This window comes from Puma concolor, chromosome B4, assembly GCF_028749965.1.
Source record: "Puma concolor isolate L17-30 chromosome B4, mPumCon1.1.hap2, whole genome shotgun sequence".
Lineage (NCBI taxonomy): Eukaryota > Metazoa > Chordata > Mammalia > Carnivora > Felidae > Puma > Puma concolor.
This window is the reverse complement of record NC_141673.1, coordinates 51,120,634-51,135,130: the sequence shown is the minus strand read 5'-3', so window position 1 is coordinate 51,135,130 and position 14,497 is coordinate 51,120,634. Positions and strand designations below refer to the sequence as shown.

The window sequence follows — 14,497 nt, the reverse complement described above, 5'->3', positions numbered from 1 at the left end:
TAGATCCCTATACTCTGCGTCTGGAACGGGGCGTAGAGAACTGTACCTTGAATAAGAGCTTTGATGATATGAATTTAACTCCTTAAGAAAGCGGAGGACCAAAGCAGCCACGAATAAACGGGTCCTCCGACTGGAGATTCCCTGCTCTGTGCTTTGGGTGATGGCCGATTGTCCTGAAGGGCATCTGGGTTTTCGTTTTAGGGTGCTGGGGAGGGCTTGCTTTTCCGGGCTTTTTGGCTCACTAGACCTGGGCTTCCCTCACTTTTCTCTCTCCGGAGGTGCTAGAAGTTCTGCGAGTGCCCCCCCCCCACACCCCCCCCGACGCTGTCCAGCCAGCGGGGTTGGTCCAGGCATCCCGAGGACAATCAAGTCCGGTTACCGGCATGCACTCTCTTCTTCACCTCGCCCTTCGCCCTGTCCCCGGCGTCTGCGTCTTATCCCCGCCTCCCGCGGGAGACTTGGGGCGGAGCTTCGCCGCTGCCCCGCCCCCTGTGCGCGCGCAGGCCGGACGTCGCGAAGCTGATTGGCTGGTCATGGCCGTGTACCTGCCGGGGTTTTCCGGAATGTGGGGAGAGGCGAGGGGGGGGGGGGGGGAGGAGGGGGGTGGGAATCATCATGGCCTGGTTGACCCAGCACTTGCGGGAACTGCAGGGACCTCTGCTCCCACCCAAGGACTTGGTGGAGGAGGACGATGACTATCAGGACGAAGCGGAGGAGACTGAAGATCTGGTGTTTGTCGACGCCGAGGAGCTGTGCAGTGGGGGCGTAAAGGCTGGCGGCCTCCCCGGACTCCTCCGCGGTGAGGAAGCCCCCTGCCCCAAGGGGATGGGATTGGAGGCTGAAGTGTTTCCCGTTCTGGTGTTGTCCTAAGTAAGGCTCCCCATTGCTAACAGACTTTTATTTAGGACGGCCTCGCTGTTTTCATCCTACTTAGGATAAGATAACATTAATAATAATAATAATAGCAGTGACTTGAGTAAATACTATGCGTGAAGCTTGTGTTCTGTGTGTATTATCTCATTTGATATTCACAACTCTTTGAGGTAATTTTATAGTCGAGGAAACAGTTGAATGTCCAGCCTGTATTCACACCCGGAATCAGACTTTCAGACTATTTTCCTGACTTGCCTGGAATCAAATGTGTATTTATTTTTCAGCTACTTCGAAAATAGACGCACGTACCCAAGAAACATCTCTAGGCGTTGTTGATTCATTAACCTTGTGTTAATAGTGTTGCGATGGGGGTTTGTTTACCTTGTGTAGTTTCCTGTGCTATAAATTATACCTGTTATGTGTACATTGTGACTGATATTTAAGAATATTTTATTTAAGAATATTTTAGTGGTAACCAAAGACCCGTAGAATTTTCTGTGCTGATGGCATTTTTCAGTATTTGCTCTGTCCGGTACAATAGCCACCAGCCATATGTGACTATTAAGAACCTTGAAGTGCAGCTTGTGCTATTGAGCTGAAATTTAAATATTATTTAATTTTAATTAATTGAATTTGAAGAGTTACCTGTGAGTGACCAGCACAAGTTTCCACAGAAAGTTTTCAAGTGTTTGTGGAGGGTGTAGTCATTTATCCTAAAAGTGTTAGTGACTGGCTATCTTGTTCCAAGCAAGGTGGTGTTTGTTGCAGGTATACCCAGGAGGGATAAGATAATGAAATTTCTGTCTTAATGGGGCTTATCCTTTGGTAAATTAAACAGACATTCTTTAAATAATTACAGAAGTAACTATATTATTATTTAGTGCATAGAAGGAATAGTAAGTAGTGCTAGGAGAGGTTATATTCTTGAGATTCAGGGAAGGCTTTCTTGAGGAAGTGACAATTAAGCTGAGGTCTGTAGCAGATGGGGTAAACAGTAAGGAAGAGAACATTTGAAACAGGTGGAACAGCTTATGCAAAGGTCCTGTGGTGGGAGGGGCCATGCCAGTTTTTAGAAATGGCATGAAGGTCATTATTGGCATGGGTCAGTGTATAGTAGAGATGACTGTTTTTAGAAGAGAAACAGCAGACTTTTGCCCTATACCATACTCAGCTCTTGGAATACAAGGACAAGTGAAACATTGTTATTCTAGAGAGCTTTCCCTGTAGTAGAGGGTGACAGATAAACAGGTAAGTGGAATGTGGATTCCCTCATAGACATCTATCTGTACAGGGTGCTGTGGGGCGATTAAAGAGAGTGGTAGATTTGGTAAAATATTGAAAAAGGGGTTTTAAATATCTTAAATTAACTTTTTTTTTAAGTTGTAATTCCTGATGAAAACACTCAAGAGCAATGTCAAGTGTTTGGACGTTTTCCAGTAACGGGTCCTTGGTGGCGAGTGAAAGTACAAGTGAAACCTTTGGGACTGAGGAGCTATCAAGTTCAAGGATTTCCATCTTACTTTTTACAGTCTGATATGTCACCACCCAATCAAAAAAATATCTGTTCCCTGTTTCTTAAAGACTGTAAAGTCTCCAGTGATCATATAAATAAATTTTTAGCATGGGTAAATGCTGTATCAAGCTATAAAAACCTCAACTTTGAAAATCTTAGGGAAACATTAAGAACTTTCCAAAAGGAAATTGAAAGGAATCGTCAAAAACAGTCAAAACAGAATGTACAGGAAGAGTCTCTACCAGAAAATGAGATGTGCCTTCCTCTGGAAAACACAAGTAGGTGTGATTTTTATCATCCACTTTTAGTGTAATGGAAATACTTAATGACTAGTGTGTTTAAGACATTATCCCTATAGTATCTTGGCTTAGTATTCTTTTTTAAAATGTGTTTTTTAAAATGTGTTTCTATCGCTTTGGGATGTGTCATTGTCATTCAAGTTTCCTCGTCATTAATGTGGAGAGTTGGGTAAGATGATCTTTAAGCTCCTTTCAGTTCCTCCCCAGTTCTAAAACTGTGATTCTGTCTTTGTCTCTAACTTTTGTGTCCATGGGATTTCCTTGAGTCATTAAGAAAAAGTTCAGTTGTTAGTTATTCGGTTCTAGTTATGATTCTGTTTAAGACGGCAGAAGAGAAAGATACTCATATTCTTGAGTATTCCATTTTGGAAAAATTTCAGCCCAAAATGGTATAAAATAATTATATATTATGACTTGCTATCTGGACATCCGCATGAGTGGGATATTTCATTTCTTAACTATATCAAATAAATTTGGCAGGACAGCATTGAATGACTTCAGTGACAAAAGAATCATGATTACAGTCAGAAAAATGATTATAAAGGTTAAAATGTAATAAGTTATTTTTTACGCTTAGTTTTAAATTTATCTTTGTATCACAGAGTCACAAATTTTACTGATTATATTGTAACCAGAAGGAAACAGAAGGCCGGGAAGCAGTTGTCTAAGCATTTGAGGAACATAAATTTTGGAGTTAAACACAGTGAAAACCACCTCAGTACAAAATCAGTTGTTATAATACAATCAGTTTTCTTGCTGGTTAAAATACACTTATTGATCTCTCTTTGATTAGGATTTCTTAAACTGGTTGTGCTGGGTGAGAAAGTCCATCAAATCAGTTGTTCTGTGAGCTCATTTGTATGTTTGATGTGTTCTTTTCTATTACCCTATAGTTCCATTTATAAGTGTAATGACAGCTTTGCAGTTTCCAAAAATAATGGAATTCCTTCCAGTTCTTCTGCCTCGACACTTTAAACGGCTCATAAGTTCAGGTTCTAAGGAGGTGTTGGGAACCATAGAAGAGATGTTAAGTACACATCCGTGGAAACTTGGATTTGGTAAAGTAAGTAAGACATTTACTCAGCAGCATCTTGTATGGGGGGCGGGGGGAGGTCTCAAACTTGACAATTTTTACATCTCTGTCAAAGGAAAAAAATTTGTATTGGACTGCAATGTTGATTTATTTTTCGTTTAGTGTTAGAACCAACTATAAAGTTCTTACACCTGTAGCTCATACACAGTAAATGTATAAAGGAAAACAAAATAACAAAACTGATGACATTCACATTGTCAATAATTTCATTATATAATTTAATAGGAAACATGTTTTGGTAACTAAATGGCCATTTGCAACTTGAATACAGATCTCATTGAAGGCACAAGTTCTTATGAATTTGGCAAGTTCATTTCGGTCCCTCCCTTTCCTGTTTGAACTTTTGAAAACTTTTAGTATTTGGCACAATAATATCATGTACGTATGAACCCACTTCTGTTCTTATCATTATAGACCAAAAGTAGGAGTGACGCTATGAGGCTTCAGGGGTGTTGGGAACCAAATGTGGCCCTTAAATGTTGCAGGACTTGGTTATGGGCGGTTTTCCAATTGAAAATACAATTTAAAAAATCTGAGATAATTCTTGGATCTCCAGGAATGTTCCTAGAACCCCCTCCCCCCACAATTTGAGTAATACTGGAACAATGAATTTGTTCCCTATGTAAAATGATGATGGTTTCAGGATGTTTTGCAAAATGAGATTCTGGAACATTTGATTATTGCATGTATTTATCGAGTAGAGAAGAGAGGCAGAGCAATGCATATTCTGGGACTCAAGTGGGAGAAGGAGGCTTGAAGTCCATTGCTCAGTGTGTGAACTGCCATCAAGAATAAAGACCATTACTGGGGTTAAGATTGCTGGGGCTGTGACCATCTAAATCTGTGCTTCATACCATAGTCTGGGTGGCTTAAACAATGGAAATTTATTTTCTCATGGTTCAGGAAGCTTGAAGTCGAAAATCAAAGTGTTGGTCTGGTTGGCTTCTTCTGAGTCCTCTCTCCTGAGCTTGTACATGGTCATGAGAAGACACCTCTCCCTGTGTCTTCACATGATTTTCCTTCTGTGCCTGTCTGTTGTAATCTTCTCTCCTAATAAGGACACCAGTCATACTGGATTCGGGCCTACCCCAGTGACCTCATTTTAACTGAATTACCACTTTAAAGACCCTATCTCCAAATATGGCCAAGTTTGGAATACTAGGAGGTTGGGATTTCAACATATTAATTTGGGGGTAGGGGGGTGGGACACATTTCAGCCCGTAAGGTATAAGGAAGGTTCTAGCAGGGATGTCTCCATGATTAAAAATGGAGCTGGTGGAGAACTTGCTGACTGGATCATGGTGAAGGAAGTTCTCTGCCTTTTCAGTAGAGTTGGGGCAGAATTGTTGAGAGGCACATAGACACCTAAACACGCCAAGAAGGTGAAGCAGTCATCATACACACAAGAGTTTGACACAAAAGTTCATGTAATCGTGGTATATCATGTTGCTCAGCTGTGAATCCTATTTAACATCAAGGTAACCAAAACTGATTAACAAAATGTATACTATAACTTTTGTTCAAAGATGGGAGGAGGAGGAGAAGGTATGGAGGTGATGGCATAAGAGAGAGCTTCCCCAGAGAAAGACTTTCCATAGTAGGGAGTTCATACTAAATATCGAAAATCTAAAAAAAAAAAAAACAAAAACAACAACAACAAAAAAACCCCCACAAAGGATAGTGTAAACAGTACTTGGAAATGTGGAGTAAATTCTGGAATAAATAACTGAAAGTGTTGGAAGTGTTGACTTTGTCAGCATGAAAGAGTAAGGCAGGGGATTCCTGTCTTTTGATAAGCTTCATGGTGTTATTTGACTTTGGAAACTGTGTATGTATTGTTTTGAGAAAATAGAATTTTAATTAAAAATGTATATAGATCTTTAAAAAAATGTTTTTAAACGTTTATTTATTTTTGAGAGGCTGAGAGAGACAGAGTGGGGGAGGGGCAGAGAGACAGGGAGACACAGAATCGGAAGCAAGCTCCAGGCTCTGAGGGCTCTAACCCACAAACCATGAGATCATTACCAAAGCCGAAGTCGGACGCTTAACCGACTGAGCCACCCAGGTGCCCTGTATATAGATCTTTAATCACAGGACAGTAAAAACTTGGTGATGTATTAGGTACAGAGTTTTTTCCTCCAACTTGATATACATGTCTTCTGGGACTTAAGCAATTATTGACAAATTACATAGTTTTTACTGTATTTCTGATAAGATTCATCGACATTTATAATTTTTATAAAGAACTTGAATTCTGTTTTCTTAAAGATAACCTACACAGAACTGAAGCTTTTGCAGTGTGAGGCAAGTTGGACATCATTTTGTCAGTGCAAGTCTCTCCTCCAGTTGATGACTGCTTTGGAGCAAAATGCATTAATAATATATTCTAAACTGAAACATATATGTAGAGACCAAGGGCACACGTGTGTTGAAGAAGCTGACTTCACTTCTAAGTTGTCAGACCATATGTCTTTCCATGATGCTTGGCAGTCTCTGAGGTTTTTGAAGGATATTGGTGTGGTGACCTACCAGAAGGGCTGCATCTTTCTTTATGACCTTTACCAGGCTGAGAAAGACATTGCCTCTTCCATATGTGACCTGATGACGAGGCCCCCGTGGCATTTACATGTCGACGTCAAAAGGGTGCTTGCATCTATTCACACCGCACAACCGGAGAACTCACGAAGCGATGATGCACTGGGCGAAAGTCAACCTGATGAGAGCAATTTGGAAACTTCTGTGGACATTCTGGAGAGCCAGGACAGTGGTGACCATATTTGGAACAATGGTGAACATGAGGTTAATGCAGAAATCAGTGACGCTCTGCTGGATCAGGATCAGGTGGCTGCTTTGGAAATGATTTGTTCCAATGCTGTGACAGTCATAAGTGGGAAAGGCGGTTGTGGGAAGACCACGATTGTTAGCCGTCTTTTTAAGCATATGGAGCAGTTGGAAGAAAAAGAAGTAAAAAAAGCTTGTGAAGATTTTGAACAAGACCGGGATGTACCAGACGAATGGATTACCTTTACCGAGCAAAGTCTACTGAAGGCCGACAAGGCTATAGACGTGTTATTAACAGCACCAACAGGAAAAGCAGCTGGCTTATTGCGACAGAAGACTGGTTTTAACGCTTATACACTGTGTCAGGTAAAGCTTTTTACATTTGTCTCTGCAGATAAGACATTTGCCTTAAAGATAAGCTTTGTTGAATCAGCTGATGTTTTATTTCTTCCTGATGACAATCAGTAGGTATTTCTTGAATGTCTTATGGATCCGCGCTTTGTAGCAGCTGAACATTGAGGTCAGTGCCACTCAGAACATCCGGGCTGTAAACTGTTACTGGTTTCCGTGAGGCAGGAGCTAGTGCTGGACAGTAAATCAGTACACTGCTCCCTACATTGAGAAAGTCTTACTACTATGGAAAAATAAAAGGCAGCTAAACTGAAGCGTATGCTTAATGATGTAGTTAGTTTAGATTCTGACACCAGCTTTATTTTGCTGGGACTGGTTACAAACATGTTACAGTCCACAGGCCTTATTTTGAGAAGCATTTGCATTGGAAGGGAAAGGTTTTATTCTATTTTACAGAAGGAAAGCTCCATAAAAGGGAAGACTTTCATCATCTAGCTTAGTTCTTTATCTTTGTCACCCACAACAATGCCTGGCAAATAGTCACACGTAATGAAATTTTCAAATGAATTAACATGCTTGAAAAACAGAGTTTTGGCTGTAGTTAGAAGTCATAGATTTCAAACTTGTAAAGAGCTGGAGAGGTGTTTCTAGCTCTGACCTGTCATTTTGTAGATCCAGGAACTTAGCTGTTGGAAGATTTCTGAAGGAAATGATCATTGAATTGGACTCTAAAGGACAGAGAGCCTCAGGTGAGGAGAAGGACATTTTATTTAGGGGGCAGTTCTTTCCACAGGCATTGAGGAAAACGATCATAATGGGTTTTGAGGTGACTGCATTGATTGGAATGAATTCCATGTATTGCAAAATAATGGAAATTGAATTTGGTTTCGACTGGGAATTTGAGCTCTAAAGTTTGCAAAGTATTTTGCCATCTCATTAAATCCCTGATAAATCAGTGACGTGAGTCATTTTGTAGAAGAGACAGTTGAAATTTGGGAGCATTAAAGGACTTGCCCACGATCTTAACCAGGAGTGCACCTAGCACCTGGAATCAGATTTCTCACCTCCCTGCTTATTATTCTTCCGGGGGTGCCATACTTTCCTCATTTATTATAGACCTAACAGAGAAGCTTGCACTTGGTTTACTGGGGAGCTGTTTAGGTTCCTAAGCAAGAGAGTGAAATGAAGAAAGCGGTTTTAAGGAAGACCGTATAGAATCACAGAGCCATGAGCAACCCCAGAAGTGACGTTACCTATTACCTTTATTTGTCATGAGGGTGAACATAGTCCTAGAGAGGTTCAGTGTAGCTCATTGATGGAAGGGTCTTCTGATCAGCTTATGATTTTTTTCCATTACACCTTCACGTCTGATAAGTCTAAGGGTTGGATTAGAAGAGGAGAGCCAGAGTGGGATCATTTTGAATTTCATTTAGAATGAAATTGGCAGTGTCTTAATATCTGCTTGGAATGCTGGGAGAGTATTTCTGAAGCCACATTTAGGGGCAGGAGAGAGTGTAGGACCATAGGAAAGGCACTGATGGGGCACTTGTCCCATTTATTTATCATCCTTGGGCTAGGGTTACCAGATGGAGCAGATAAAAATAAAAACAAGTCTTTAGTATAAGATGTACCAAATATTGCATCACACATACTTGTACTAAAATGTCATTTATTGTTTATTTGAAATTCAGTTTTAGCTAGGTGTCCTATATTTCATCAGGCAATTTCATTTTGAGTTAGTGTATAAGGGAACATGGCTGTAAGGCTGTGGGAGTAATCTAGGCTCATAGATAGGTCCTGTATTGAATTGGTAGCACTAAAAGTATAGTGGAAAATGTCAACCAGGCATTTCTAAGATAACTGATTGAATACGTAAAATCAAATTAGCAGTGATTCCAAACATTCTATTGTGAGACAAGGCCACTGAGAGAATGAGGGTTTTATTGAAGGGAATTGATGCATTCATGTGGAAAATATGAAAGCTTTTCCTTAATAGATATATGTTGAACCTAGCTGCAGTAGAAACATTAAATAAAGATACGATACCATTTAAAAAAATCCATGTATGTATATTATATATATAGTGACAATGTAGAAACATTTTGGGAATGATATATACCAAAATATTTAATGTTCTCTGGTTGTATTTTCCAAATTTTTCTCCTCATCTATATTTTTAAAATAGTAAATATTATTACATCTTTATTTTTTATTTATTTATTAAAAAAATTTTTTTTAATGTTTTTATTTATTTTTGAGACAGAGAGAGACAGAGCATGAGCAGGGGAGGGGAAGAGAGAGAGGGAGACACAGAATCGGAAGCAGGCTCCAGGCTCTGAGTTGTCAGCACTGAGCCCGATGTGGGGCTCGAACTCAGGGACTGTGAGATCATGACCTGAGCTGAAGTTGGATGCTTAACCGACTGAGCCACCCAGGCGCCCCATTACATCTTTAATAAATAATTCTTTTAGTTGTTTTGTTGTTGGTGGTGGTTTTTTTTTTTTTTTAACTTTTTTTTAAATGTTTATTTTTGAGAGAGAGACAGAGTGTGAGTGGGGGAGGGGCAGAGAGGGAGGGAGACAGAATCTGAAGCAGGCTCCAGGCTCTGAGCTGTCAGCCTTGGTGGTATGTTTTTAAACGTTGGGAAGTAAGGGGTGGCTGGGTCGGTCAGTTGAGCGTCTGACTTCAGCTCAGGTCATGATCTCACAGGTGGTCGGTTTGAGCCCTGCGTCAGGCTCTGTGCTGACAGCTTGGAGCCTGCTTTGGATCCTACATCTTCCTCTCTGTCTCTCAAAAATAAATAAAATAAACATTTAAATGGTAAGGAAGTAAGAGAGCTTAGAATATTAGAAGAAAAATAGTATTTTCATAGGTTGGGAAGGCAGCCTTTTATTTCTAAAATGGAGTATTCCAGTGGGGAGAGGGGGTGAGTCAAAGTGACAGGACCATCTCAGAAGGCCAAGAAAAGGTTGGAAAAGAATAGGGAGCTCTTTAATCAAGAGCAGTAAGAGAGAGGTGGAGATTTTGCATTAGAATAGTGCTGTGTGCAAAGCTTGTTAAACACCCATAGTACTTATCAGGAAGCAATTTTTTGAACTATTTGATCTTTTCTTTTTAAATTTACTTGATCTATATTTTCTGTGTATCGAGCCCTAAAACTTTTGTGTTCTCTATTTCTTTAGCCTGTTTCCCTATGTGACTCTATGTACATCCCCCTGCCCCTCATTTAAGAACTTTGTCAAACAAGTTTTTTTTTTAATATTTATTTTTGAGAGAGAGACAGAGACAGAGACAGAGAGACAGAGTGTGAGTGGGGGGAAGGGCAGAGAGAGAGGGAGACACAGAATCTGAAGCAGGCTCCAGGCTCTGAGCTGTCAGCACAGAGCCTGGCGTGGGGCTTGAACTCACGGACTGGAGATCATGACCTGAGCTGAAACCAAAAGTTGGACACCTACCCGACTGAGCCCCCAGGCGCCCCAAGAGTTTTGGGTTCAAGCCCCATATCGGGCTCTGGCTGGTGGTGCAGAGTCTGCTTGTGATTCTCTCTCTCTCTCTCTCTCTCTCTCTCTCTCTCTCTCTCCCCGTCCCATGTGCTCTGTCTCTTTCAATAATGGATAAACTTTAAAAAAAAAAATTTTTTTTTTAAATAACATGTTAAAATTTTGTTTTGTAAAATTTATTATAACCTGAATTTTAAAATGCCATGCTTTGCTTATAGGTCAATTATAGTTTCTATTACTGGAAGAAAAAAAGCCCGGCCAAGAACAGCCCATGGAAGTTTTCCTCTGTTAGAGTTCTGGTTGTAGATGAAGGGAGTTTGGTATCTGTCAAGATCTTCAAGTCAGTTTTAAATTTATTGTGCGAGCACTCCAAACTTTCTAAGCTTATTATCCTTGGTAAGTGAAATATTGTTGGAATCCTAATTTGTTTATTCAAAGCATTGCAGTTAATAGGTTGCTTACACCGTTTGGTGGTTTTCATATCCATATCCTGCAGGTGGGAAGCCAGTTCTCAGAGTCCACACTTCAGCTACCCTGAGTTCAGTCTGACTACTCCCTCTATTAGCTTGGGTGGTTCTTCATTTGGGCCAGGATATTAGCAGGCCGGGTGGTGAAATGAAATAGAGTTGTTAGGGGTTATTGCTAATCACCTAAATGATGACCGTTCAGGTGGTAAAAATGTCACACACTCAGAGGAAATAACGATGTGGATCATTTGGGAATAATACAAAGTCTGAATTACAGACCACTTAGGAGTAAATTTATGATTTTCAGCTAATAACCCAAATTAGACCTCACTAGCCTCTTAAATTCTTTCCCGTTCTGGTGAGATTTAGTTAGATTCTGTTGGGTACCTCTGGTCTGTAGAGTGTGTGATTTCACGGAGAAAAAATAGAATCGCGTTGTGAGAATCAAATTGTATATAAATAATTCTCTTAGGTCTTTGAGGATGTGTTCTGAGCAGTTGATTCTGTTAATGGCTTAAGCATTTCCCCAGTTTGCGCTGAAAAAGTAGTTGTTGTTTTTTTTTTTAACTCCAAGTTTTGTTTGTTTAAAGAGAATTTTAAGGGGCGCCTGGGTGGCTCAGTCGGTTAAGCGGCCGACTTCAGCTCAGGTCACAATCTCACGGTCCATGAGTTCGAGCCCCGCGTTGGGCTCTGGGCTGATGGCTTGGAGCCTGGAGCCTGCTTCCGATTCTGTGTCTCCCTCTCTCTCTGCCCCTCCCCTGTTCATGCTCTGTCTCTCTCTGTCTCAAAAATAAATAAAACGTTTAAAAAAAAAATTAAAAAAAAAAAAGAGAATTTTAATAGAGCCAAACATTATCACTGTATTACTGAAATTTATTATCAAATATGTTGGGTTTGTTTATTTCGTATTTCATGTGTTTAGTTTATTTATTTGAGTCCGTAGATTCTTCCAGGTCTACTAAGACATTGAGCAAGATTGAATAGGGGACTAAATACCATATATCTAAGGATCTAAGACCTGTTTTTCTCTTCACATGTTGGCTAAAATATACATCCCTGCACAGTTTGCTTGCGGTTATAGGTCTGAAAGGAATTCAATTCAGATTTTACCTTATTGTGTTATTGCTTTTTTATATTTCATATTGTTTACTTTCAGTGCTTTGTTGTTAAATATTTTTAAAGAGTTCATGTTCTTAAGTAATTTTAAACAAAGATGTTTGGGGCTTTTTTTTTCTTAGAGTAAGTCTTTGTAATTATAACATATGTCAGTAGGGAGAAATAAAAACAACTTCTAAATTTCAGGACCCTCGTTACTTAGAACCTACTGTATCCTTTTTGTTCCCCTTTTAGGTGATATTAGACAGTTACCCAGCATTGAACCTGGTAATTTGCTGAGAGATCTTTTTGAGACTCTTAAGTCAAGAAATTGTGCTATTGAACTAAAGACAAACCACAGAGCAGAATCTGAGCTAATTGTGAACAATGCTACGAGGTACAGTATAACTAAAATTTTGCGTTTTCTCTCTGTTGTATTAGAAATCAAAGGTTAAAAAAAATACATATTAGCTTTTGAATTAGGGCAATTCAGTGCAGTACATTTACTGTGCTTTTTTAGCGAACCTATTCTAGCCTTCAGGTATATATATACTTTTTGACCCACAGTTAGAAAAACAAAGGTAATATTTTTCATTACTGGTCTAGCATGAATTATTATTGAAATTTAAGAATGACTTTTCTTGGGGGTGCCTGGGTGGCTCAGTCAGTTGGGCGTCCGACTTTGGCTCAGGTCATGATCTTGCGGTCCGTGAGTTCGAGCCCCGCATCGGGCTCTGTGCTGACAGCTCAGAGCCTGGAGCCTGTTTCAGATTCTGTGTCTCCTTCTCTCTCTGACCTTCCCCCGTTCATACTCTGTCTCTCTCTGTCTCAAAAATAAATGTTAAAAAAAAAAAAAAAGAATGACTTTTTTTCGGGGTGTCTGGGTGGCTCAGTCAGTTAAGTGACTCTTGATTTTGGCTCAGGTCATGATCTCATGGTTTGTGGGTTTGAGCCCCGCATTGGGCTCTGAGCTGGTAGCATGGAGCCTGCTTGGGATTCTCTCTCTCTCTCTCTCTCTCTCTCTCTCTCTCTCTTTTGTTCTCGTTCGCTCTCTCCCTCTCCGTGCCCCTTCCCTGCATGCTCTCACTCATTCTCTCTCAAAATAAATAAGTAAACTTAAAAAAAAAAAGAAATGTACCTTCCTGATTTAAAAAGTATATATGTGAATAAAGTTATTATCAACCTTAGAGACTAGAATAAGCCCAAGGGGAACAGAGACTTGGAAATGAGTTCATTAGAGTTCAAAGGAGAATGGGGAAGAATTATCTCCAATTTTTGTAAGGGGAGCCCCAAGCCAAAAAAAAAAAAAAGGAACACACTATTGTACTCCTTGATGAGTACTGGTGGCCCCCATTGCATCTTACTCCCCTTAGTGTAGAAAAGAATCCTTTTCTTTCCTTAGTCTTCTCATAAGCCTTTAGAGTGATCCTCTAATAGATGGAATGGGATCTCAGAATACTAAGAGACCATTTTATTCATTGGGCCAAAATTTATCTTTGTTTTTGATTGACATTCTTATAAAATGATGTTTTTGTTGCTTGAACATTTTCTTCATTGGATGTCAGCAGAAATTAGAACATTTAGAACCGACCTTCTCTAATGCCCCTGTCTACCCTGGGTAGGACTATAGGAAGAATTGACAGGGATAGTGTAGGATGTTGTAGGTTCATATTAAGACATTAAGCAAAAGAACGCAGTTAGACCCTTTTTGTATAACCCTTCTGCTCCTACCCAAAGGCCACCTCACTTTGGGGAGGTTGGTAGATGATTGGTCACTTTAAAATCTGAAAATCTTGGAAGAACCCAATGCACATTAGATTTCTTAGAACTCAGTTTTATCTGAAACTTAGGAATTCCTTTTAGTAACGCTTTTGATGTCATTTGGGCTGTGCTGCCTTTATCATTTCTTCCTAATCATCATCACCAGATATTTAATGTCAAAAGGATCCCAATGATACCAGGGAAGGACTCCTAGAGATAGAAGTTATGTTTCATGTTCTGGGTCAGAAGCAAAACCTGAAATCCATGGTGATTCTCAGCACTCCCAAAATTATATCTGCAGGGATATTTCAGCAGTGTGGCCTCCTTCCCTTTTCTCCCTTTCAACCCTGTTGGGGAGGGTTGAAGGTGACAGTAGGGTACCACTAGCTCTGATAGCCAGGCTGATGTTGGGTCTTGTCAGGGAATCCACCTTCTTCCAGATAACCAAGGAGAGACTCTGTTGTGACAAGGCACCTGCTTGTAGCATAGGGACTCTGCTTTCTGGTATGATTTGCTAGTCTTGGGAAACTAAGAACAAAAGAAGGATGAGGGAATAGAAGCAAAGCGAAGATGTGGATATTTGGTTCCTCTGAGAAAATGAGGCCACGTAAATGCTATACACAGAAAAAAGGAGAAAAAAAGTGTGATGTAAGCATTTGGAAAAGGCCTCAAAGAGTCCACATTAATGTAAATAGGAAGGGCTATGGAGCCAGAAGGGCCCAGATTTGCCTCCTAGCTCCCCTGCTTTCTCCCTCTGGCCATGG

General features: G+C 40.2%; 1 protein-coding gene across 2 annotated transcripts in view; it reads left to right on the top strand.

Annotated features, from left to right (window-relative positions):
* Positions 1–593: 593 nt before the first annotated feature.
* Positions 594–14,497, top strand: part of HELB (DNA helicase B) — a 33,502-nt gene continuing 19,598 nt past the window's right edge. Inside the window, exons 1-6 of one of the 2 annotated variants that reach the window (XM_025926856.2) lie at positions 594–799; positions 2,254–2,664; positions 3,579–3,748; positions 6,047–6,925; positions 10,629–10,806; positions 12,228–12,369. In XM_025926856.2, the coding sequence (XP_025782641.2) occupies positions 616–799; positions 2,254–2,664; positions 3,579–3,748; positions 6,047–6,925; positions 10,629–10,806; positions 12,228–12,369 (1,964 nt within the window). In that variant the 5' untranslated portion in view covers positions 594–615. Of the gene's footprint in view, positions 871–2,253; positions 2,665–3,578; positions 3,749–6,046; positions 6,926–10,628; positions 10,807–12,227; positions 12,370–14,497 lie in introns of both variants that reach the window. The other variant, XM_086712898.1, reaches the window with a different exon arrangement.